Source organism: Panthera tigris, chromosome A2, assembly GCF_018350195.1.
Source record: "Panthera tigris isolate Pti1 chromosome A2, P.tigris_Pti1_mat1.1, whole genome shotgun sequence".
Classification (NCBI taxonomy): domain Eukaryota; kingdom Metazoa; phylum Chordata; class Mammalia; order Carnivora; family Felidae; genus Panthera; species Panthera tigris.
The window spans coordinates 10,221,518-10,247,284 of record NC_056661.1 but is presented as its reverse complement, the minus strand read 5'-3'; the positions used below and the strand labels follow the sequence as shown (position 1 = coordinate 10,247,284).

At 57.3% G+C, this 25,767-nt stretch overlaps 1 protein-coding gene across 2 annotated transcripts; it reads right to left on the bottom strand.

The window, feature by feature from the left end:
- Positions 1-12: 12 nt before the first annotated feature.
- On the bottom strand, positions 13-23,536 carry PKN1 (protein kinase N1). 2 transcript variants are annotated; one of them, XM_042978395.1, is made up of 22 exons: positions 23,432-23,536; positions 18,921-19,224; positions 16,629-16,780; positions 15,388-15,514; positions 12,216-12,361; positions 11,727-11,940; positions 10,747-10,941; positions 8,577-8,686; positions 8,336-8,479; positions 6,451-6,526; positions 6,226-6,367; positions 6,042-6,135; positions 4,090-4,169; positions 3,938-4,013; positions 3,764-3,855; positions 2,191-2,367; positions 1,919-1,981; positions 1,722-1,798; positions 1,360-1,502; positions 901-1,008; positions 742-822; positions 13-299 (listed from the first exon to the last, which is right to left on the bottom strand). In XM_042978395.1, the coding sequence occupies exons 1-22, from the start codon at positions 23,450-23,452 to the stop codon at positions 96-98; spliced, it is 2,826 nt and encodes a 941-aa protein (XP_042834329.1). In that variant the 5' UTR covers positions 23,453-23,536; the 3' UTR covers positions 13-95. The 2 variants fall into 2 exon arrangements, with proteins under 2 accessions (XP_042834329.1, XP_042834328.1); XM_042978394.1 differs by lacking the exon at positions 23,432-23,536 and adding an exon at positions 20,197-20,289.
- Positions 23,537-25,767: the final 2,231 nt, after the last annotated feature.

The window sequence follows — 25,767 nt, the reverse complement described above, 5'->3', positions numbered from 1 at the left end:
GGAGCCAGAGGATGCGTGGGTGGGGCAAACCCCAAAGGCCTTTTTAAAAACTACTAAGAGCTTGGGCAGGGCAGGGGCAGGGGCAGGGGAGAGGGCTAGCAGCCCCCGGCCACGAAGTCGAAGTCCCGGAAGGCTGCCTGCTCAGTGGCCGTGAGGGGCCGCGCGTCGCGGGGCGGGCTCAGCGTGGGGGCCTCCCCTGTGAATTCCTCATCGAAGTTGCTGACATCCGTGCGGCCTGACAGCGTGGGCACGAAGGGAGGTGGCAAGCGCCGGGCCAGCAGAGTGTCCCAGCCCAGTGCCTGCAGGGGCGGAGGAGAGACAGAAGTCAGCAGGAGAGGCTGGGGAGCAGACTACCCGAGCGACCAGCCCCTGTGCCCTGACCAGCCCTGCATCTGGGGGATTGACATAAGGAGTCATAAGATAGAGGGATAAAATGTGATCCTTACTGGCAGCCCAGTAAGGGTCACAGTGTGAGAGCATGGGGAGCCCGGGGGTGGGGGAGGGGAAGCCTGGGTTCACACACAGGGCAGTGGTCTGCACCATGCTGGCCTGGAGCAGATGTGCGTGTGGGAGGGTCAGTGGGAGTGGGGGGGGGGGGGGGGGACGGAGGTGACAATGTTGGAGGTGAAGTGACTAGGTCTTGGTAGGGGAGAAATGACTAGGCCCTGGGGGACGGGGTGACCAGGTTGACCAGGTCTCTGGTGGGGGGGGCGGGTGGCTAGGCACTTGGGGGGACCTTACCCGAAAGAAGGGCTGCTTTTTCACATCCTCTGCGTCCCTCTCGCTGGACCCCAACCTCCGCTCTGGATTCCTCCGCAGCAGCTGGGGGGAGGAGAGGTGTCAGTCCTCCCCGGCCCGGCCCCAGAGCCCCTCCCCAGGCCCAAGTCGGGGGCTCCTCACCCTGCGCATGATGCCAATGGCTTCGGCCGACAGGAAGCGTGGGTAGCGAACCTCATCATTGACTATGCTGTCAAATACCTCCTCCTCGTCGTCCCCTGGGAACGGGGACTGGGGACAGGGAGAGCCAGGGTGAATTAGGCCCCTCCTCTGGCCACTCCCCTCCCAGCCCCACCTGAGCCGTCCACTCCCAGCTACTTCTGGGGCCTGACTGATGTGGGAAGGTAAGTACCCCATTTTAGAGACGCAGAAATTGAGGCTAGGGAGGCAAAGCCAGCTGCCCCCATCACACAGCACATGGAGGCACAGTATGATTCCCCACTGGCCCTCCCCCGCTCCCCCCTCCCCCTTTCCCCCTTCCCCTGCTCCTCCCCCTTCCCTGTCCCCCCCCCACCCCCAGGCATAAGCAGTTCCCAGTGTGATCCCAGGGTCAGGCAGGGTGGGAGCAGCCTGGGGCCTCACCTCTCCAACCAGCATCTCGTAGAGCAGCACACCCAGCCCCCACCAGTCCACAGCCCTCGTGTAAGATGTGTCTGTCAGCACCTCAGGTGCCAGGAACTCTGGGGTCCCACAAAATGTGCTGGTCCGGTCCCCATAGCCCATCCCTGGGGGCAGTAGGGCCATGTGAGGTTTCGGGTGCGGGTCCCCCAGCTACGGGTGGGGGTCCCAGCGGTAGCCCAGCCCAGCATGGGGTGGCCCAGCCAGTCAGCCCCACCCCAGCGTTAGGGTTGAGGGCGGCCCAGGTGGGGTTGGGGACTCCATTCCCTCCCCACTCTGTCTAATCCCCAAAGGCCAGCCCTTCAAATCCCAGCCCCGCCCCTCACCCTCCTTGCAGAGGCCAAAGTCTGCGATCTTGACATAGCCCTCGGTGTCCAGGAGCAAATTGTCCAACTTCAGGTCCCTGTGATGGGTTGGGGGGATGTAAAGAGGGATGAGTGGGGGTCCGGGCCCTGCCTGAAGCCTGAGGCCCCCCCGTGGGCAGAGCGTGTGTACAGGAGCACACGCACACACAGGCACACACCTGTAGACGATCTTGTGTTCGTGCAGGAACTGCAGGCCCAGCACCACACAGGCCGAATAAAAGCTGCAGAGAGAAGCTCGTGTGACGGGGCCAGGCCTCCCGGCAAGGAAGGCAGGCCACAGAAACCTGGCTCTCACGTCCCCCAAAGCCCCCCAGCTCCCCAGAACTCCAGGAGGTTGGGGGAAGAAGACAGGGGCCAAAGGGTGGAGGGTAGGAAGAGGGCCGCCACAGCCTCTCTAGGGGCGGGGCGCGGGGCGGGGGCAGGGGCTCACACAGCGCGGGGCTCAGAGAACACGTCACTGTGGATGTGCAGCATCAGATCCCCGCCGGCTGAGTACTCCATCACGAAGCACACGTGCTCTGGCGTCTGGAAACAGCCGAACAGGTTCACCAGGAAGGGATGTGCTGCTCTGGTCACCGCCGCCAAGATCCGCTTCTCGCACATCAGGCTGGGCAGGGTTGCAGGCAGGGGTCAGAGACCACAGCAGTCCCCCACCCCCAGGCCCCACACTCCCCGGAGTCCTCAGCCATCACCTATTTGCTGGGGGCCTCGAATGGCTGTGAAACCTGAGGCAAGTTGCTTAGTATTTCTGAACCTCAGTGGCTAAACAAGCACCCAGAATCCATCTATCATCCTAGTAACAGCGCCGCCCCCCCCCCCCCCGCCGCCAGACATCCCTTTAGGGAACAGCCAGGGTGGGCTAATTGGAGCACCCCATTTTCCTGGCCAGGAATTGGTTCGGGAATGGTCGAGCCAAGCTAGTGGGGCTCAACCTCAGGATTTCTGCTGGAATTATTAAGGAAGAAGGGCTAAAACTGGTAGATGAACCTTAAATTGCTGTGGTAGGGGGCTCTCTCTGCCCCCAGTGAAATGACTGCAAGCAAAGCCCACAAAGAGGAAAGAGGACAGCGAGACGTCATCTGAGCAACTGGATACAGCCATGCCTGAAGGCAACGCACCCCTACACTTTTCTGATCCAGAGCAATAAATTCCTCTTTTGCTTAAGGCTGTCTGAGTTGGGTTCCTGATTAACAAAAAAAAAATGTCAGGAAGATTAGGGACAATCAGGGTCTCTCTTGGGCATTTTTACAGGGGGGGCAGATACTATATAGAATGCTCTAGATGCATCCCCTCACTTAATCTACCTGACAACCCTGCAAGAAAGGCATCATTACCCCCCTTTTATACATGGGGAGGCTGGGGATCAGAAGAGCAAAGTGACTTCCCCCAGGCCTCTAAGCAAATTGGTGGCAGAGGTGGGATTTGGACCCAGGGCCCTAACCCCAAAGCAGGGGCAGTGTAATGGTGCCATTAAGAGTACAGCCTTCAAGGGTGCTTGGGTGACTCAGTCAGTTAAGCATCTGACTCTTGATTTCTGCTCAGGTCATGATCTCATGGTCGTGAGATTGAGTCTCGCATTGGGCCTTCACACTGAGTGGGGAGCCTGCTTGGAATTCCCTTCTTTCTCTCCCAATCTCTCCCAAAATAAAGAAACAAACATTTAAAAAAAAAAAAGGAGTGCAGGCTTAAGAGTCCGAGTCCCTAGGTTTGAATCCCTGACCTGCTGCTTACTGGCTTTGTGACTTTGGGCAACTTGCTCGACCTCTCTGTGTTATCGGCAGAAGGGGAACAGTAATATTTACCGCATAGGACTGTCATGAGTTACTGGACATAAAGCGCACAGTGGGCACTTTCTAAGAGTTGTTAACATCTTAAGTGCTGGCTTAGTAATAAGTGGCTGTTATAAATCACTGTCACAGCAGCTCCAAAGAGGGGACTGCTCTGTCTCCCACTTCCCAGAAGAAGAGACCAAGGTTCTCAGAGGGCCCCAGCTGGTTCCCCACCTCTCCACCTCATCTCGGGCCACAATGTCGCCTTTCTTCAAAGCCTTGATGGCAAACAGCTCCCCGCTGGGCCGGAACTCAGAGAGCAGCACCTGGAACCACAGTGGGCAGCGAGGACCTTCGTGGCCAGCCCGGGAACCCCCAGTTCCCTCAACTCCTTGCCCCCTGCCTCACCTTCCCAAAGTGACCCCGGCCCAGCACTGCCAGGAATTTGAAATCCTCGAGGGTCAGGGGTGACTTCCTCAGAGGGCTGTGGAGAGAAGACAGTGGTGGGGACAAGGACGGCAGGCAGGGGTGGCAGGTGGGGAGTGGGGGAGGGGTGTCACCTGCACAGGGCGGGGCCTGGGGTCTCCTGGGTGTCCGAAGGCAGCTCGGGAGTGGTGGTAGTTTCCTGGATCGGGGAGCTCTGCAGCAGAGACAGGGGGTCAGAGGCACCCCATAATATAACTGCACTCTAGTCACCTCTCTGACGTCACCTCTCCTCCCGCTCGCCCCCATGCTCACTCCCCTCCTGCCACGCTGTCCTGTGCACACAGCAGCTCAAGTCCTTTGCCCAGACTATTCCCTCCCACCCAGGGTGGGGAGTCCTCTCTTCCCCACCAGCATCTGCACAGCTCCTCCCTTGCCTCCGGGCATTTATCGGGATGTCACCTTCGCAGATGGTCAGCTGGTCAGCATATCAGACAACTCACAGAACCCCCCTCCCCGAGACACACATACTCCCCGTCCCCTTTCGCTGCTTTTCTTCATGCTGTAAATACATTTTATCATTTTGCCTACTTATTGCCTTGATGGGTATGTGCCCTGGGAGCCACTTAATTCTTTACCCCACGTGTGCATGGAACTTTGGAAAGAGTCAAGATCAATACTGCAAACGGGAACATGTTACTACCGGTTCATCATCCTCCACTGCAGACACGGCTGTAAAAATCCCATCAGCACAGATAGGTGTGTGGCGGGAAACACCGGCCTCTCGTGCCCCAGCCCCCCTCCCCGGAACCAGCCACCATGAAGGATTTCCTGAGTGGCTTTCTAGATAGATTTTCTACAAGCAAACGTTGACGGTAGAGGCTCCATTTTCCTGGCTCCCACGACTGACAATATCCTAATCCGGACGTCCCTACCGGACAACCCGTCTCAGAAGCTATTCTACGCCACCGCGCATATGTCACAGCCACGTACTATTCCCACCTGTCACTTATTTAGCACTGGCTCCTACGAACGGACTCTGACGTTTTCACTTCTGCCCACACAAAGCTGCCGCGGTGAACTTCCGGGAGGCGCACACGTGTGCACGTCCAGGATTGGAACTCCCGGGTCGAGACGATGTCCCATTTTTAGCTCAGCCAGCTATGCCCTCCCGAGATGCAACAATTTGCGAGCCTCCCACTGACTGCCTGCTCCCCCGCCTCCTGCCCAGCATTTGGTGGTATGAAACTTTCGGATTTTGTTTTGCCAAACTCATCTCATGGTGCCTGTCATTATATTATTATTATAAATATAATCCAGAAGCATATGTTATTCTTCTTTTTTTTAGGCGAGGTGTAAAATGCACTCAAGGGAGCCAGCTCGTACACACACGTGTCCACCTGGGTGCGTGGCACCCAGACCGGGGGTGGGTAAAACATGTCTTGTACCATCTGTGAGCTAAGAATAGCTTTGACGTGTTTAAGGGGGGGGGGGGGGGGAATCAAAAGGAGAGTGACATTTTGTGATCTGTGGAAGTGATATGACATTCAAGCTTCAGTGTCCGTCAGCGAGGTTGTGCCAGGATCCAGCCACGGCCGTTGGTGTATGGATGTATCATGTGTGGCTGCTTTCTGCAATGGCCCTTTATGGAAAAACTGTGCTGATCTCTGCCCTAGATTAAGACCCACAACATCGCCATGACCCTGATGGGCTCCCTTGTATCTCCCTCCTATCAATAACCGCCTCCCCGCCGCAACCAGAGAAAACCGCTATCTTGACTTCTGTCCAAGACTTGAGTCTTAAACGTGCTTGGTTTACAGGCCAGTGCACAGAGCACAGCAAGGCGAAGCAACTTGCTGTGGGTCACACAGCTAATAAATAGCAGAGCAGGGACAAGGACCCAGGTGGCCTGGCTCCTGAGCTCATGTTTTTATTCAGGAATAGAGAGTGGGACCCTGCTTCTAGAAGAGATGTGTGACCCAGGGAAGTTCCCGGTGGTCTCTGGGCCTTGAGCTGGGAATGAGGCCCGGAGGAGGAATCTTTGAAGCTGCCTAAGCCAGGCCCAGGGGGAAATGAGTGGGACACTCACCAGGCTCGATGGGCTGGAAGGAGGGCCCAGAGGACTCTTCTGGGGCAAACTATCCAAGTCAGCCCCAAGGTTCAGCTTCTCCACAGATACATCCCTGTAGAACACGGGAGGAGGGTTTGTCTGGGATCCAGCACCCTGCCAAGCAACCAGGGACAGCCTAGACCCCAGGGACCTCCCTCCTTACCCTGTGGACCGGGCCTCAGGTCCCGGAGAGGCCCCAGGGCTGAAGGTACCCGTGGCCGTGGCATTGGGAATGAGCCTTCGAAGCAGCCGCACCCAGGTGGCAACATCGATGTTCATCTGCCTAGCGCGCTGAAATGTTTTCCCTGGAGGGATGGGGGCAGGCGTCACCCTTCACGATACTCCCGGGACCCCTGCCTCTCCTCTGCCTTGCTCACCCCCTCCTCACCTTGTTGCTTGGAGAAAATTTTCTTCTGCCTTCGGAGCCGGGGTATCCTCTCAATGACAGGGTTGCGGAAGGTAACCTGGGGAGAGGGGCCAGTGGGTGAGAATCTGCCCCCACCTCTAGGCACAGGGGGAAGCCCTTAGGAGAGGAGTTGTGCACACCCATATGTTTTGGGGGTTCTGATCACTGCGGCCCCACATCCAAACACACAGTATTAAGAAGTTATAAGGTACCAAGGGGCTAAAAAAAACAATCCATGGCCTGGCAGGGCTACCTCCTGAAACCCCATCTTGGAAAGGCAAGAAGCAGGCAACCAAACCCTCCTCCAGGGGTGCAGAGCGGGGGGGTCTGACCCAACGAGACGCACACTCAGCTCCAGCAAGGTCCTACATCCTCGAGTGTCCTGATTCCCCAAGTGTGGTCCCGGACCAGCAGCATCACCTGGGGAATCTGCCGGCAATGCAGATTCCTGGGCCCCACCTGGACCCACTGAATCAGAAACACGGGGGAGGGGCCCAGCAGTCCGTGTTTCAACAAGCTCTCCAGGGGATGCCGGTGCCACCCATGTGGGGGAGCCGCCGGTCTGGTGCCATTCTTCCCACTCTGGTTGCATCCTCTAGTAAGGCGCTAAAAGTCACAGAACTGTGTGACCTTATGCGTGTCCGATATGGTCACCACTAGCCATGAAGGGCTATTTAAATTCAGGAAAAATTTAAAGTAACATTAAAACTTGAGTTCCCTGGTGCGGCTAGCCACGCTTCACGTGGCTGGCGGCTGCTGTGTTGGACGGGGCTCGGATACAGCATTTCCATCTACCACACAATGCGACTATTGTAGGCTCATAGACCACAGAACTGTAGAAAGTTCTATCGGCTGGTGCTTTTGGGGAGGCAGAGAAACAAAACAGAACGCTATAAGTAGACCTCGAGGGCGAGCAGGACTGCTTCAGAATTCGCACCCCCGCTACCCACCCAGCCACCCGCTGGGTTTTGGCCGGTCTCCCTAACGGAAGAACAATTTCACTGCCCTGCCGCTCGAGTCAGCCCTGGTCCCTGCTCTTTTCCGCCAGCGGTCCTCGATTATGAGATCACGTCAGAATTCCCACACCGAGGCACGGATTCCCACACACGCTGGGCACACGTATATGTGTCAGGGGCAAAGCACTTTTGAGGAAGTTTTTGGCTGAATGAGAGGGCCGGGGGCTTTCCTACTCGGTGCCTCTGTTTTCTCCCCACTCAGATGTGACTAAGGAGGATCGCTTCTGAACTGGGTTGAAGTGGGTCTGCGTGAGGATTGACAAGTTAAAGCCGGCAAAGCACTTAGGACAGGGTGTGGCTCACACCACGAGGGGTCAGCTAGGAATGTCATTTATTAGACCGCGGGCCCTCACCCAGGGGACACTGGCAATGTCTGGAGACATCTTTGATTGTCACAACTGGGGGTGGGGGTGGGTGCTGGCTTCCTGTGGGTGCAAACCAGGGGTGCTGCTCAACACCCGACCGCGCAAACCGAGAAGGATCCGGCCCACTGGGGCGCACTTGGCCACAGCACCAAGGGTGGGGTACCCCAACTGAGACCCTAACCCTAACAGCACTGCAGAAGGGCTTTCTCTCTAGTCTGCCGTGGCTCTGATAGCAATCTCCTTGACACATCACCAGGTTTTTCTTTTCTTTTCGGGCTTGGCAAAATTTTGCAATTTTTTTTTTTTTTTTGGTCAATCTTTTCCCCTCAGAACAAAACCAACCCCAGCTTACGTTGTGTCACTGATGTCACTAATTACATACACTTTTCTATCAAGATTCAGAGATGAATCCCAAACATCTCTTCCCTTCTGGACAATGGGAGCATGTGGGAAAGTAGTTTCTCGTGCTCAGGGGTCGGGCTGTACCTCGGCCACCAGGCAGCCCTGGGGTTCCATGTCCAGCTGCACTTCATGCCTCTCGTTGTCCAAGAAATCCTCCAACTTCAGGAATTTGAGGGCACACAGGCCCCGTTGGTCCCGCCAGAACACAGCCAACTCCAGTTCCCGGGCCTCAATTGAGGGAGAGGAATTGAGCCGTCACTTGGGGTGCCTGAGGTCCAGAACCCTCCTCCTCCAGGCCCTGCCGTCCCCCCCCCACCTAGCTCACCCTTTCCAGCTCCAGGGTGAAGCTCTGGTCCCAGGCGTTGGGGCCACATGGCTTCCAGGAGGTCTGCCCCACCACTGTGTTATCCAGCTTGAGCACAGTGCTAACCTCGCCTGGAATGAGGGGTGGGGGAGGGTGTCAGAAAATGTTTGGGGTGTGTGTAGGGGGGATCATATCTCCTATCCTAGTAAAGAAATCTCTCCTCCCCCCATCATGTTCACCGTGCTATCGTGACAAAGCTTTATGGTTCTGCCTTTCACGTTAAGGCGTTTAATATACTTCCAGTTGATGTCTGTGTATGGTGTGAGGTAGGGAAAATTCGCTTTTACTCTATATGCAACTTCCAGCAATATACTCCTGAGAATTCACCCTAAAAAAATGCATGCAGTTTACATTGGGAAATGCACATATATAACGCTTATATTGGCCCCAGACTAGAAATATCTATCTATTCACAGAATTAACATATAAACTATAGTATAGTCTTATCAGCTGATATTCAACTCTTACTATTTTTTACTTTAAAAAGCCGCAGCAGTTTGTTACGGCTCAGTCTAAGACAACAGGCTATTAAACAGGAGTTAAAATGAATGAATAGGGGTGCCTGGGTGGCTCAGTCGGTTGAGCGTCCGACTTCGGCTCAGGTCACGATCTCATGGTTCGTGAGTTCGGGCCCCGCGTTGGGCTCTGAGCTGATGGCTCGGAGCCTGGAGCCTGCTTCCGATTCTGTGTCTCCCTCTCTCTCTGCCCCTCCCCCGTTCATGCTCGGTCTCTCTCTGTCCCAAAAATAAATAAACGTTAAAAAAAAAAATTAAAAAAAAAATGAATGAATAAACTATAGCTTCATGCTATGATATGGCTAAGTCTCCCAAACAAAGTTAAATGGAAGAAGCCATTACCATGGAATACATTCTGTATGATTCTGCGTATGTAAAGTTCAAACACCAGGCAAGGTTAAACTATGTTGTTTTGAGATGTGTACATAGGTGCTAAAACTACAAAGAAAAGCAGGGAAATGATAACCACACGTCAGGAGAGTAGCTACCTCTGGACAGAGGAAGGGGCTAGAATGGGAGGGGAGAGGGAAGGGGGGTTTCCAGAGAGTTCTATCGCTTGACCTGACCTGGGTGGTGGTATCATGGGTGTTTGCTCCATTATTATTCTTCTTTTGTACCTACTTTCTCGGATGCCTTTTTTTTTTTTTTAACTGGGGTAAAATTCACATAACATTTACCGCTGTAATCACTTTGAAGCGTTCCGTTCACACTGTTGTGCGACTACCAACCACCATCCATCTCCAGAACGTTTTTCGTCTCCCTCCACTGAAACTCTGTCCCCGTGAAACAACAACTCTCTGCTCTCCCCTCCCGCCCAGCCACTGGCAACCACCCTTCTTTCGTTTCCGCGACCTGGACTAGTCTCGACACCTCAGAGAAGTGGAATCGTACAGAACGTGTCTTTTTGTGACGGGCTTGTTTCACTTAGCTTAACGCCCTCAGGTTCGTCGATGCTGTAGCCCGTGTCAGTATCGAGGCTGCCTTTTGGGGGTGGAATACCGCCCCGCGGCACATACACAGCGCATTCCGCTCATCCGTTCATCCGTCAGCGGACACCTGTGTCGCTTCTACAACTTGGCCGTCGGGAATAATGCCGCCGTGGACATGAGCGTCCACAGATCAACTCTTTGGGGTGTGTGCTCAGAAGAGGGGTTGCCGGTCACACGGTAATGCCATGTTTAATTTTTTGAGGACCTGCCATCCTGCTTTCCACGGAGCCTGCAGCACTTTGCGGTCCCAACGGTAGTGAGCGAGGGGTCTGGTCTCTCCACATCCTCCCCAGCACTTGTATTTTCTTTTTTTTTCTTAAAACAATATCCACCCTAATGAACGTAGCGTACTAGTTCTAGGGGCGCCTGGGGGGCTCAGTCGGTTGAGAGTCTGACTTTGGCTCAGGTCATGATCTCACAGCTCATGGGGTCGAGCCCCGCGTCGGGCTCTGTGCTGACAGCTCAGAGCCTGGAGCCTGCTTCGGATTCTGTGTCTCCCTCTCTCTCTGCCCCTCCCATGCTCATGCTCTGTCTCCTTCTCAAAATAAGTAAATAAAGTGTTACAAGCATGTGACATCCCAGGATCCCCACCCCATCTCATCCCTCCAAGGCTCAGTGCCCACTCACTGGTATTCTCGGCTTCCACTTTGAGGCTGGCCCGGCCACTGAGGCTTCCGCTTCGGCTGTAAAGGCCCCGGGCTGGGCGGCTCAGGAAGGTGGTGCGGCTGTCAGGGGTGCCAGGCACCCCCACCAAGGGTGAGGAGCTCCAGGGGACGGTCTCTGGAAGGTTCCTGCAGCCTACCACACGCACCTCCAGGGTCCCTGAGGGAGGGCAGGCTCAGGGGGCGCCCATATCTGGCACAGGCCAAAGGCAAAGTGGGCATATCCAGAAATGGCCAGCACACAGGTGGAAGTCGGTGAGGGACAACCGGGGCGGGGGGAGGGGCAGGAGGTCTGATGCAGGGATGCCCACAAGTGAGAAATATGGGAGAAGGGGCAGGGCTGAGGCTGGGGTAAGCCAGGCTGGGGAGGGGCTCTGGATGCTGGGGGTTATCGACAGAAGATGGGTTTAGGGCACGGGCCAATGAGGCAATGGGAGCCAGACTGGACTAGGGCATCGAGGGTAGGACTCAGGGAGCTGACCAGAGGTCCCAGAAGGGGTCAGGGGTCTAGGGTAGGGCTGATCTAAGGGGGAAGTAACCGCTGAGGGGTCTAGGGAGGGAGGAGCTAGCTGGCCTTGCAGGGCGGGGGCAGACTCAGGGCTGAGGGTTCTGAGAATGAGGGGTTGCGAGACTTGGGCTGGGGGGCTATGGCTGGAGGGAAAAACAGGGCCGGGTAAGAAGGGGTAGTGATGGGGACATGGTGGGCATGGGGGCAAGAGTCCAGAATCAGAAGACAAGCTGGGCCCGGAAGTCCACTGCATAGAGCTGTGGGGCCTAGGGAAGTGGGGACCCGGGCTACAGAGCTGTGATGCATGGACAATGAAGTAGGATGGGGTACAGGCGTGGGGAAAGCGGAGATCTAGGTTGAGGGTCTCAGGGCTTGGGGAGAGGTCGAGGATACAGAGCCGCGGTGGCGGGGTCTGGGTGGGGGAGGTCTGGACCCACCTGTGAGTGGCGCGGGCTTGCACAGGGTGTTGTAGTGCGTGGGAGGGAAGGGCCCCGTCAGGAGGGCACTGAAGGCTGCGGACGAGGCCGCAGCAAGCTCCTCGCGCAGCAGACGCCCCTTCGGATGGTCCGCGGGCAACTCCCCGAGGCGCCGCTCGAGAGCCTCCCGCAGCAGCCCCAGCTTCTGGTTGGACTCGGTCAGCTTCTCCTGGGCCTGTAATGGGAGGGACAGAGTGGGGCTAGGAGTGGGGCCTCCCCAAGCCTAGGGGTGGGGCCTCCCCAAGCCTGGCTAAGTCTTACCTGGCCCTAGCCTTCAAACCACCTGGGTCCTACCCCTGGGCTCCGGGAAAACGAGGCCCCACCCCCGGCTGAGGCCCCACCCCTGGCCAAGGTCCCGCCCCTCGCTGAAGCCTCACCGCAGGAGGCCCTACGGGGTCAATTCCCGCCCCTTCGCTGGGGCCCCGCCCCCGCCAAAGTCCCGCCCCTCACCTCGCAGACCGCCTTGCGGTCCGGGGCCTTGGCGGCGCTGAGCAGGCGTAGCACGTTCTTGGCACCCTCGGCCACCGCGTGCTCCACTCGAAAGTGGTGCCTCAGCTCCTCAATGCGCAGCTCCACGGACCCCAGGTCTGCACTCCCTGTGGGCGTGGGACGCCGGGTGGTGAGGCCAGCCTAGGACCCAGGTCCGACCACCCCAGCCCCCGATGCGCAGGTGTCCGCAGGAACGGGCACTGGCCACAGACACACCACCACCAAGATGTGTCAGGTTTTTCCCAAGCAAGGGGTGACGGTGCCACAGTCGCGCTGTCACCTGCAGGCAGTCAGACTTCCACCCAAATGCAATCACTCTTTCATCCAAACATGGTCACCCACAGGCACCATCCCAGGGACAGAGTTAGGCTGTCATACAGGAACAGTCATGTACACAGGGACACGATCAACAAAGGCTTAAAGGACAGACGTGTTGACAGGGTCCCATTGCATCCCAGGGACGGTCACAGGGACACTGTGGCCATTTAGATAGCCAGAAGGAGATAATCACACAGGCCCAGGGACACTTAAAAAAAAAAAGTAACTTTTACTAACTGCCTTCCAAGGGCGGCAGTTTGCCCACACCTATCAAAATTGCAAATGTAATGGCCCTTTGATCCAGCAAACCCAGTTCAGGAACTTTATCCCATAGAAACACCTCTGCACTTGACATGTGTACATCGTTACTCACTGAAGCCTTCTTTCTAAGAGCAAAAGATCGGAAATAACCCCGTTTCTTCCAGTAGGAGTCTGGGTAAACGAATGTGACCATCCACGTGGTGAAATACAATGCAGTTGGGAGAGCAAGGGCACTGTCACACAGACATCGCCACACTGTCACTCACAGGGGAACAGTGGCATTATTGCTTTGTCACCAGCGTAGGCACACGGTCACCCACAGGCAGAGAACACACTCTCACAAAGATTCAGCCACACCACCACACAGGGATATTGTCACAGGGCAGAGAGACATGATCACAAGACGCAAACATCCTCACGGGACACATTTACACTGTGGCAAAACCCCTGGGGCCCCCTAACTCCAGCCCAGGGAGAACCATAATCACACTGCCACGTGGGTAAGGCACAGGGACGGCAAAGAAATGCCATCACACTGTCACACAGGCAGGACAGCATCACCAATACCCACAGGCACAAATGTTGCAGGGAAACAGACTGGGTATCAAGTCGTAGGGACACAGCCATGGCCCAATAAAGGACGGTCACAGTTACCCAATGGCACAGGGACAGGCACAATAAGGACACACTGTCACCAGAGGCACAAGACCACACTCTCCATGGGTGTAGGTTCCAAGGACAGTCCCACTATCTTGTATATTGACCCAGACTCAGACCCTGGCACTCAGAGAGAGTCATGCTATCACTCACAGGCACTCACTTAGACACCAACCACACAGACACAGCAGTCACAGGCACACTGTCTGACAAACACAGCCGCACTCTTGCCCCAGGCCTGCTGTCACACATGTCCAGATAGTCACCAGGGCTTTTACACTTACAGGGACAAGACCGTACCATTACCCGAGGCTACAATACCACCCAGAGGCACAGGGACATGACCATACCATCATTCACTGTCACCGAGAGCCCATGTAGGTATTCCCAGTACAGACGAGCAATCACACTAACCCCTCCCCTACCTCAAAGACACACACACGACACCCACACTCTGTCATCTGAGTTATCTATTCCCATTGCTATGGACTGGATGTTTCTGTTCCCCTGAAATTCATATATTGAAACCCTACCCCGGGTGCCTGGGCGCCTCAGTTGATTGAGCAACCAACTCTTGGTTTTGACTCAGGTCGTCATCTTACAGTTTCATGGGTTCAAGCCTCACATCAGGCTCTGTGCTGGCGGTGTGGAGCCTGCTTGGTATTCTCTTTCTCCCTCTCTCTCTGTTCCTTCCCCACTCAAGCTGCCTCTGTCTTTCATAAAAATGAAAGGAAGGAAGGAAGAAAAAGGGAAAGGGAGAGAGAGGAGAAAGAAAGAAAAGAAAGAAAAGAAAGAAAGAAAAGAAAGAAAGAAAGAAAGAAAGAAAGAGAGAGAGAGAGAGAGAAAGAAAGAAAGAAAGAAAGAAAGAAAGAAAGAAAGAAAGAGAGAAAGAAAGAAAGAAAGAAAGAGAGAAAGAAAGAAACCTAGCCCCTAATGTGATGGTATTATGTGTTAGGAGGTGGGGCCTTTGGGAAGTGATTAGGTCATGAGGACGGAGCCCTCGTGAATGGGAGCAGTGGCCTCTTAAGAGAGGCCCTCAGAGAGCTCCTCCACCCCTCCACCACGGGAGGACACACACAGCAGGAAAGGGAGCTGTCTGTGAACCCAGAAGAGGGCTCTCACGAGACACTCTGATCCTGGACTTCTGGGCCTCCAGGACTATGAGCAACAGATCCCTGTTGTTTGTGAGGCACCTAGTCTACGGCTAACACTGTTACACAGGGGACACACAAACTGTCATGGCTACCGGGACACACACACGGCCCCCGGTCCCCACAACGTCACATTAATACTGACACACATCAGTGGCGCAGACCCAGCTACCACCTTGCACACATCAAGACCCTGCCACAAATTCAGGTTGGCAGTCAGCTCAAGTCACCCCCGGGCATTCACACACAGACCCATTCGCGGACACAGACACACACTGTGGACACCCCAGTGCTACACAGCGGGGGCCAACGGGACGAGGCGGCCACCCGGTCCGGGGGTCCACCATTTCTTTTCACGAAGGGCCAGAGAGTCCGTCTTTTCAGCTCTGCGGAGCACACAGCCTCTGTTGCCACCGCTCAGCTCTGCTCCTGCGGAGCGAAAGCAGCCTCACAAGATAGTAAATGAATGCACATGGCTGTGTGTCAGTAAAACTTTATTTACAAAAATAAAACGGCAGTGGCAGATTTAGTCCTCGGGCTGTAGTCTGCTAATACCTGGCCTAGGGCAGACCCTACATAGGACAAAATGGGAAACCGGCCCAGAGACGGTCAGGAATGGGTTCCGGTCATACCGTGAGTGACCCATAGCCACCTCCCTGCCTCAGAAAGGGTCCCCTGACGGGGCCGGGAGCTGAGCTCTTGCAAGGTGGGACGCGGGCTAGTCTGCCTCGGGGCGAGGGGCTCACCTTGGGCATCGTCGGGGGCTGCCTGGCTCTCCAGCTGGCCCGCCCGGCGAAGCTGCATACGGATGATGTCGATCTTGGTCTTGCTGTCCTGCAGCATCTGCTGGGCCGTCAGCAGCAGCTTCCGGTCCTGGAGGTGGGGATGGGCTGTAAGGGGAAGGCTGGGCAAGCGGGGGTCTGCCCACGGGCCCTCCGTGCACCCCGTGTGGGCCGTGGTGACTGTGTCACAGAGGCGATGTGTGGACAGGACACGCATCCACGCATTCCCAGGAGGAGAGGGGAGATGTGGCCCGTGGCGTCTGAATCCTGGCTCTGCGCCCCCAACACACGTAACTGCTGGCAAGCCACTCAGCCTCCCCGGGCCTGTTTCCTCCCCTGCAGGGAGGGGAGTAGTGACCACCACTGGGCTGAGGACTGAAGGAGCCCATCTGTGTGTGGGGCTCAGGGCCGCACCTGGCGTCAGGAGGCACCGTATTGGAGTCAGCTGTCACCATGGCAGACACGTGGGTGAGTGTTCCCTGAGGCGGGCGTAGCCCTGACTGTAGCCACATGGGTGAGTCCAAGGGTCGCTGGGTGGGTGTGTTTGACAGGCTGCAGTAAGGGGACTCCAGGGACACCAGGACTGAGTGTGGGTGTGACACCTCCAATCTGTGTGACACCTCCAGTCTCTGGGTGTGAATTTAATGGTCTGTGGGTGTGTCCAAGGCGCCCTGTTGGCCTGTGCGTGTGTCCTTGGGGATTATGTGATGGTGTAGGTCTCTACGTCTAGAGGTGGCCGTGGTGGGCATCCTCCACGGGTCTCCAAGTGTCATTACGGCTGCGTCTCTAGATGTTATGCCCAAGTGTTGACATGACTCTGTGTGTCTCCAGGTGTTAGGATCTAAGTATTGACCTGACCATGTGTTTCAGAGATGCCACCAGCAGTGACACCACCAGATGTGGACATCCCTCGAGTCTCTGGCGTGACTGAGTGTGGGGCACAGCCTCTGCCGTGTGTCTGACATCTCAGACGGTCATCCTGTTTCTCAGATGCCCCCTACAAGCTGCTCACACCGCAGTCCTGCCTCCAAGTCCCCCATCAGTCCCTCTGTCCCCAACCCAGAGGGTCGCAGCCTCCCATGGGGCAGACAGACGTAGGTGGCATGGCGGTTCCCACCCCCCAGCCTGGGATCAGCTCACCGGTGTGCACGCACGTGGGGGTTGTGCACACGCACGTGGGGTGTGCACATGCATGCTGCCCCTACCTTGGTGCTGCCGTTGCTGTATGTCTGGATCATGTTTTCTGCCCCCTGCTTCACCTTCAGCTCAATGGCCAGCTGCTTCTCCAGGCCGGCCACGCGGCTCAGGTTGGTGGCCGAGCAGGCCTGGCTACCTGCACCAGGAGACTGAGGGGCATCTAAGAGGTGGGGGGGGGGGGGAGGACAAAGTCACAACAGCCCTCACCTCCATCTGCCTAAAAGGCTTTGCCCAGCTGAGAGGATCCACCCTTTGCCCAGCCTGGGTTCTGCCCCCAAGGCCAGGGGAAAGAGGAAAAGGGGGCCAGGGCCCAGAAGGTCCCTCCACTCCAGCCCGCCCAGGGAAACCCCCTCGGCACTGGGACAAGACCGGTGTGAACGAGCGTGGGCAAACGTCCACGTGTACGTAAGTCCTTGGTGTTGGTGTAACTATATACAGAAGCCCCCCACTTCTCACGCAGCTGTGTGAGAGCCTGTGGGCTCAGGTGTAGTTATGTCTGTGCCCACAGGGTGTTGGCATGACTGAGTATGCGTCTCCTTACGTGCTCCCGTACCTAGGCGAAACGCCAGGCGTGAGGTCTGGGTGCTGGGGTGACCCAATGCACGCGTTTCTAACTGTTGGCCCAATGGTGCGTTCAGATCTCCAGCTGGTGTGTCTGCACTGGCTCTATCTGCCTGTGGGTACAGTCAGACCCGTGTGTCCCTAGATGCCGGCATGGCTCTATGTGAGTCCCGGAGGGTGGTGTAACTTGGGAGTGGGGGTGGGGGAATTTCGGTGCAGATGCGACCGTAGGAGACACCGGGTGTTAGATGAACTATCTCCGTGCACTGCCATGACAACGTCGGTCCCCAGCTGCTGACAGGCCGAGGCGGTGTACGGGTGTCGGGGGAGTCTGCGGGCCTGGTCTGACTGTGCGTGTATGTCTCCAGCTGTGGACGGGACAATGTACGTCTGTAAGGGTTGGACAGCTGTGTGTGTCAATCTCTGGGGGTTGGTGTAACCATGTGCAAGAGGCTCTAGATACTGTCTGTGTGTGGCTGTGACTGTGTGTGTGCTTCTTTGGGCGGAGGTATGGAAGTTTCTGGGTGTTCACACGATAGTGCCTGGGTCCTTGGGTGTCATCTGGGTGCTGGTGTTGACTGTGTGTGAGGGTCTCTGGCTACTGATGTGACGTGGAAGGAGTCTTTGGCTGCAAGATAAAAAGTTCTGTAATGCCTTGCACGACAATGTGAATCTACCGTATGCTTAAAAATGATAACTTTTAGGGGCATCTGGGTGGCTCAATCGGTTAAGCGTCTGACTCTAGCTTTCAGCTCAGGTCATGCTCTCACGGCTCATGGGTTCGAGCCCTGTGTTGGGATCTGCACTGTCCGTGCTGAGCCTGCTTGGGATCCTCTCCCTACCTCTCTCTCAGCCCCTCCCCTACTCGCATGCTCTGTTTCTCTCTCAAAACAAATAATGCTTTTTTAAAAAACGATAAATTTTATGTTGTGTGTTTTTTGACCACAAATAAAAAATTTTTATTTTGTTATTTTTTTTTAATTTTTTTGTTTAACGTTTATTTATTTTTGAGACAGAGAGAGACAGAGAATGAACAGGGGAGGGTCAGAGAGAGAGGGAGACACAGAATCTGAAACAGGCTCCAGGCTCTGAGCAGTCAGCACAGAGCCCGACGTGGGGCTCGAACTCATGGACCGCGAGATCATGACCTGAGCCGAAGTCGGAGGCTTAGCCGACTGAGCCACCCAGGCGCCCCTATTTTGTTATTTTTTTATGTTTATTTTTGAGAGAGAGAGAGAGTGCGAGCAGGGGAGGGACAGAAAGACAGAGGGAGACACAGGATCCAAGCGGCTCCAGGCTCCCAGCTGTCTGCGCAGAGCCCCACGTGACCGCGGGGCTCCGACTCACGAATCGTGAGATCATGACCTCAGCCGAAGTCAGATGCCTAACTGACTGAGCCACCCAGGCGCCCCGAGAATTTTTTAAGAAACAAAAACTAAAGAAATTTTTTAAAGCATCTCTGGGTGTTGTCCGGATGTTGGTACAACTGTGTGAGTCTTCAGATATTCACGTGACCCCGTGTAGGTCGGGTGGCGGTGCGCCTGCGCAAGACCCTGCCCTGGGGGCCGGTTTCGGTGTTCGTTGGGATCCGAGGCCGAGGCCGGAGGCTGTCTCCCCGGGGCTCCGTGCACACCGGGCCAGCCTGGCTCTGGGAGACCCGGGGCGGGCCCCTGGCAGCGGAGCCCTCCCCCCCCCCCCCCCCCGCAGGCCCGCCCCCTCCGGAGAAGCCCCCAGCTCACCTCGGGCGGCGGCCGCAGGGTCGGGCAGCACCACGTGGGCGTGCAGCTCCTGCAGCTGCTGGTGCAGCAGGTCCAGGCGGCGCGAGGAGCCGCGCAGCAGCAGCTCCACGGGGCCCAGGCTGCGGCCCAGGTCGGTGGTGGCCCGCCGCAGGTTCTCGGCGCCCTCCTTCAGCTTCAGCTCCTTGCGGATCTCTTTCCGCAGCCGCTCCCGCTCCAGCTCCAGCTGCTGCTGCACCCCCGGGGCCGCCAGGTCCGCACCTGCCAGGCCCAGCTGCTCCAGCAGGGACCAGCTGCGCGGCTCGCTCTGCAGGAGACGGAGCGTGGTCAGTGGGGGGAGGGGGGGACCCCACCCCACGGTGCACGCCGCACGTGGCCAGCTGGGCCTGGGGCTTCCGAGACCCGGCCTGCTCCGCATACTCTGAGCCCCCAAACTGGGAGGTGAGACAAGGCCCTGTCCCCGCTGCCCGATTACCCCAAACTGTGAGGTCCCAAGGGCAGGGCCTTCTTCCTTCTCTGTCCCCTCCGACTAGGGGACCCCATAAGTAAGTACAGTCTTATCTCCTTTCATCTATTCCTTATGCACCTGGATTCGGCAGCACAGGCCCCATTACCCCACCAGTGTGTTCCCCCCCAAACTCGAAGGTCCCCAGGTTCAGGCCCTACTTCCCACTGCCCCCCCACAAAACAAGGTCCTGAGGGCAGACCCCTTCACCCTTCTGCTGCCCCCCTAAACTAGGAGGTTCCAAGGGTAGACCCCAACTCCCCTCTGCTATCCCTAAAACTAGGTCCCCAGGGCAGGCCCCATCTTCCCTCTGCTGCTCCTCAAACAAGTATCAAGGGCAGGCCTCTACTGCCCCCCCCAAAACAATGGCCTTGAGATCTGGAGAGCAGGCCCCTTTTCCTCTCTGCGATGCCCTCAAACTGGGAAGTGCCAAGGGCAGGCCTCCTCTTCCCTCCTTCCAAACGACATCCTGGGGACAAACCCCATCTTTCCCCTGCTGTGTCCTCAAACTGGGAGGTCCTGGGACAAGCCCTGTCTCCCTTCCTCTCGTCCTCTACACCTGGACCCCAAAGAGCAGCGCCCCGGCTCCTTCCTCCTCTATCGTGGCCTGGGAGCCTCAAAAAGCCCCACATATTTTCATCTTCAAAACAGAAAACTCCCAGGCCACGGACCCGTCTCCTCCTCTTGGTCCAAAATCAAGAGGTCCCAAGGGCAGGGCCTCCGGCCGGTGTCACTGGGATCCTCTTTGCCCCCCACCCCAACCCCAGCCCCCACCTCCAGCTCCTGGTCCAAAGGGGGATTGGCCTGCGCCATCCTGGGTCCGGGCTGAGGGCCCCGCCCTCTTCCTGAACCTCAGCCCTGCTAGGGCCTCCTGACCGCCACTTCCTCTTTCCTGCCAGCTCCCAGCATCCCCTGCGTGGGGCCAGCTCCGGGGCTCTGGGGCATGTAGAGGACCTTTTCCTCATCGCCTCCCCTAGGACTAAGCCTGCTTCTCAGGAGACAACCAGGGAGGGCCCTCGCTCTTTGTCCTAGGACTTGCTAAGGTGTGCACGCACCTCACGTGCCCATTAGTGTAGACATGGAGACCAGGCTCCAGGGGCCAACTGGGGTGTCTACACCCTCTCATATACCTACAGGAGTGTGCACGGAACACAGGCAGGCAAGTGTGTGCACACCTCTGTGCCTACCCCACGGACGCTGATGTGCACATGCCCGATATATGAGTGCTTCTATGGGCCAGCCCCCTTCCTGCAGATGCAGGCTGTCCCGACTTCCGGCTTCCTCTCAATTTGGTCGCCAACTGCTGTGACCACAGCTAGGGCCCGGCCATGCCACCTCCCTGAAACCCACATCATGAGAAGCCAGTGCTGGAGCTCTGGGGTGACGGTACCCACAAACCGGCAGCCCACTGAAGGCCAAGTATGACTTAATAATAAGAGCAGTTATTACAAGCTCCACCTAGGTCAACTAATGTGAGTCCACGATGGGGGTGCTATTATCACCCCATTTTCAAGACAAGGAAACTGAGGCCTGGAGTGGTGACATAACTTGTCCCCAAGGTCCCACAGCCAGCAGGAGTAAGGGCTGGGATTTAAAACGGGAGTGCCCAGAATCGGATCACCAGCTAAGTGGCAGGCCTCGCAATACGTGAGAACCCTCACCGGGAGAACCCATTTCACAGATGAGCAAAGTCTTCCTTGGCTCCTAGCCAACCTGGAGGGCAGCTGCCCCCAGGGAGGGTTTATGCATGCCAAGAGTATCACTCTCGCCAGCCTACTCATCCCTCACATTAATCCTGAGGAAACTGAGGCTCAGAGAGATGACAGCAGCAGATTGGGGGGGGGCGGTTATCCCCACACACATCTCCAGGGGCGTCCGGCAACATCCAGAAACATTCTGGGTTGTCCCAGCTGGGGGTGGGGAGGGTGTGCTCCTGGCATCTACTGGGTTGAGACCAGGGAGCCTATCCACATCCTTCCCTGCACAGGGCAGCCCCCACCTCAAAGAATGATTCAGCGCCAAACATCAATAGTGCTGAGACTGAGAAACCCTGGGTTAAAGGACACAGACTCACACCCTGGGCTGCTGACCATGTTCCCCAGTAAGGCTTTCCCAGCAGCCCCACCTGCAGAGCACAGGCTCATCTACACCTCTCCCTTTGGACAATGAATGCCCTTTTAGGCCCATTGTTTCTGGTGGCAAAACCACAGCTCAGATGGCTACCAGTCCCCGCCCACCACCCAGCCCCATCCCATCCCTAGCAGGCAGAGCAGGGTACTGCGAAGATCCAGGCCAGCTCAAATGGGGAAAGCCCAGGCACAGAGGAACAGAAGCTGAGGCCTGAGAGTACGCAGAGCAGGGAGGGAAGGAGGGAGGTCCAGCCTCCTGGGTTCTCTTCCCTTGGGTGACTCACTCCTACCCAGAGGGCAGAGGTTACCTGTGGGCCAGCAAGGCAAACCCATGAATCAGAAGCCTGGCCCAGCCTTGGAGAAGCCCTGCTCCCCCGCCTCCCACCAAGGCACAGGACACCCAGGTCCAGAGGGTCCACTTCCCAGAATCCTCCCTCCCTGCCCCGCCTTCCCAGAGCAGCCAGGGACCTAGACCCTCACATCCGGAGATTTCAATGCTTTGGGCGTTTCCGGAATCTGGACAGGACATCCGTTTGCCGGACACAGGACAGACAGGCATACATCGGGACAGACAGAGTGACAGGGTGGCAGGCCCAAGCAGGCACAAGAAAGGGATGACCAGGAGGGGGTAAGAAACTGGGCAAGAGATGGCAGGGGGGACCACAGCACAGGCCCAGCCTCATTCCAGGACTCACAGCCTCCTCTCAGGTCGTGTTTGCTACATGCCAAGTGCATGCATGCGCCAGGGGGTTCCTACACAGCCCTCCCAGGGCTGCAGGTAGAGGCAGAAACCCCGGCCCACCCCGGCCCCAAGGTCTGACCTTATGTGATCGGCAACACCAGATACGCCCAGCTCCGCGGCAAGGCTGACAGGCCATCAGCAGGACTGGGGTGGGGGACAGGGGATCATGGGGGAGACACAGAGGGGATGGGGGCAGGTGCAGAAGGAGACGAAAACCCAGTTACACAGCAACCACAGGACAAAAGAGGGATTTTGAGGCACTAATGAGGGTGCCAGAGGCACAGGATGTGCCTCAGATTCTGAACCAAAGTCAGAAGTCACCCTGGCCTTGCTTGTCACAGATGTGGGAGGTGAGTCCAAGGCTGTGATATTCACAAGGTGGCACATGGAGAACCTGGCTGGGTGGCAGGTTGGTGCCAATCTGTGTGTATTTGCATGTGCTGGAGGGGTGACCCAGCCCTGCCACCCATACCCAGGTTGGGTTCTAGGTACAAGAGAATCCCCAGCCGGGGATAAGGTTCCACCCGGCAGCCTTGATGGTGGCCGTGTGGATCCCCCATTCCTCAATCTAATGAGGTGACTCGGGCACTTCCGCCAACAGGTGCCAATCTGGGTGGCGTCGGGACCATCATAAAGCTCCGTCTGGAGGCGGGGGGCCGCCAGAGCTTTGTTGTGCTGGGGGAGGGGCACCGACAGAACGGCCTCCCCCCCTCCGGGCCACTGCGCCAGGCACCTGCCCCAGGTGGAGCCGCACCTGCCGGGAACTGAATGCTGGGGGGGGAGGGGGGGGGAAGGAGTGCCTAGTTGAGTGACGGGGGCGACAGGCACCGGAACGCACAGCCAGCCGCAGACGTTCGAACTAGAGCCTCCGCCGCGCCCCTTCTAATGCTCAGGGAGGGGAGGAGCTTAGGGGTGCGGCGGGGGCCTTCCGGACCTCCCCGCTCCCCTCGGTGCGTACCTTCACCTGCCGAAAGGGGGACCGTGCTGGTTCCACGGTGTCGTCCCAGGGAGGGGGCGCCGGGCCCTCGGGAGGCCCCCACCTTGGCCTCCCGGGCCCCGGGGAGCCCCGGCAACGCGCGGGCGGGGGGTCCCCGGCGCTGGCCGGCCGCCCGGCGGCTGCGGACGCAGGTGCGCCTACCTGCACGGCGTCGCTGGCCATGTCCTCGCGCCGCCCGCCAGGGGTCCCCGCGCGGAGGGAGGGGCAACAGAAGGAGCGCGCGTGCGCCCCGCGCGGGGCGGGGAAGGGGCGGGCGCGGCGCGAGCCCCCGCCGGCGCGCGGCCCGCTCCGGCCTGCTCCGCTCGGGCCCCGCCTGGCCAGGCCGCCGCGTCCGCGCGCCGCGCCCTCCGGCCCCAGCGGCCGCCGGGCCGGGTCACGTGACCGCCGAGGTCGGCGCCCGGGGAGGGGGCGGGGCCGAGGGGGCGCGGCTCCCGGCGGCCCCCGGGGCTGCGGGGTCTCGGCTGCAGGGCTGTCCCCGTTCCCGGCCGAATTCACCCCGTCTGCCCCCCCCCCCCCGCCCTTGCCTCTTTCCGCATCCTCACCCTGCCCAGGTGTCCCCCATCTGAGCGCGCGGGAACCCGAAGAAAAGACTGAGCCACGTTAAGGCGGGGGTTGGCAGAGGCCTTTGGGCCTCCCGGGACCCCTCTAAACACAAAAACAATTCATCTCCCCCCTCGTTCGCAAGCTCGGGGCTCCTGGGAAGGACCATCCTTTGCCTGGAGACAATCTCTGGACAGATTTGGGTTCAAATCCCAGCATCTCATGCCTTGGGGGAGCCCCACGTCCAAAGAGCGCCTCATCTGTGAAGTGGGATTTACCCTACCCACCCCTCGGTGTTGATGAAATTGAGACCGTGCGTGCCAAGTGTTGAGAACACAGCAAGCGCTTAATAAACGTTAGCGGCTGTCACGCTTAATGTTATTGCCGTTGTTACAACTGACTCGCTGTGGGCCCGAAGGATCCTGTGGCTGCTGAGCCTCAATCTTCCCCGCTGTAAAATGTAGACCGTACTCTTCTTCAGAGCTGTTGCATGCAGGTGGCGTTCCATAAATGCAGCAGGCCCGTGCCCAAGCGGAGGAGAGTGGAGGTCTCTTCGGAGCTTCTCCAGGGTCTCTGGAGTCTCTAGAGCGTGCAGCTTGGCTCGAGGCCGACCCCGCACTCCCTTGGAAACCCGGTGAGTGAGCCAAACCTTGGTCCCTTGGGGCTCAGGGCGGGGAGCGCTCCCTGGCGACTGAGCCTGAACATTAGCGCCCTCCGGGGATCAGCCAAAACGCCGAGGGCTGAGGATACTTTGGTTACCTAGAGACCAGGGAGAGATGTTTTCTTTCCTCTTTTTTTTTTTTTTTTTTTAATTTGGGGTGTTTTAATGGAGAAAGAAAAAGAAGGAAGAGGAGGAAAATGACACCGATCCAGAATCCGCCCACTTCTCACCCCTTCCTCGGCCCCCACCTACCTGATCCGGTCTCATTGCTCATCTGGACCAGTGCGGTAGCCTCCTCTCAGGTCTCCCAGCTCCACCCTTTACCTCCTAGTCTATTTTCCCCACCACAGCCTAAACAACAGTCTAAGAACGCCTGTGGACACCTGAGTGTGGTCGCCTCCCTCCTCTGCCTAGATCCCTCCATGGCTCCCACTGTCTTTATAGTAGAAGCCTAAGTCCTACCCAAAGACCACAGGCCCTACACGATTTACCTCCTTCACCTTCCCTTTTCTCTCTCTCTGTATCTCTTCCCCTTGCGCACTAGTCCATCCACACCAGCCTCCTGGCTGTCCCTCGTTCATTTGTCAATTGAATTAAAGAGTGTTTTGAGGGGCGCCTGGGTGGCTCATTTGGTTAAGCATCCCAATTCGGCTCAGGTCACGATCTCCCTGTTTGTGAATTTGAGCCCCATGTCAGGCTCTGTGCTGACAGCTCGGATCCTGGAGCCTGCTTTGGATTCTGTGTCTCCCTCTCTCTCTGCCCCTCCCCCACTCTCTCTCTTTCTCTCTCTCTCTCCCAAATAAATACTGTTTAAAAAAAATTTTTTTAAAAGAATGCTTTGAGGTAGTTCTTTTGCTCCCAATTTACAGATGAGGAAACTGAGGCACACATCTCCCCAAGGCTTTTCTGATCATTTAGGTGTCCATTTAAATGTCACCTCCTCTGAGAGACCTTTCCATGCCCTGTCATATATAAACATGGCCCTGTTTTCTTTATTTAAATTGTCACTCCTCTCCGAAATTGCCCAGCATTTGGCCTAGGCGCACTCCATCTTTGTGGAAAGAGTGAGTGGACACAGTGTGGGGTGTCAGGAAAGTCCCCAGCTCTGGAGCTGGGATGTCTATAGACTTTGCCCTGTCTTCTTCTAATTCTTCAGCCCAACTATTTCACAGATGGAGAGGATGTGGCAAAGCTAGGCTCCAGGCTGGCCCAGGGACTGGGCTACTGTGTCCAGGGATGGGCTTTCTGCTGCCTGCCAGGTCCCAGACTCCCTCCC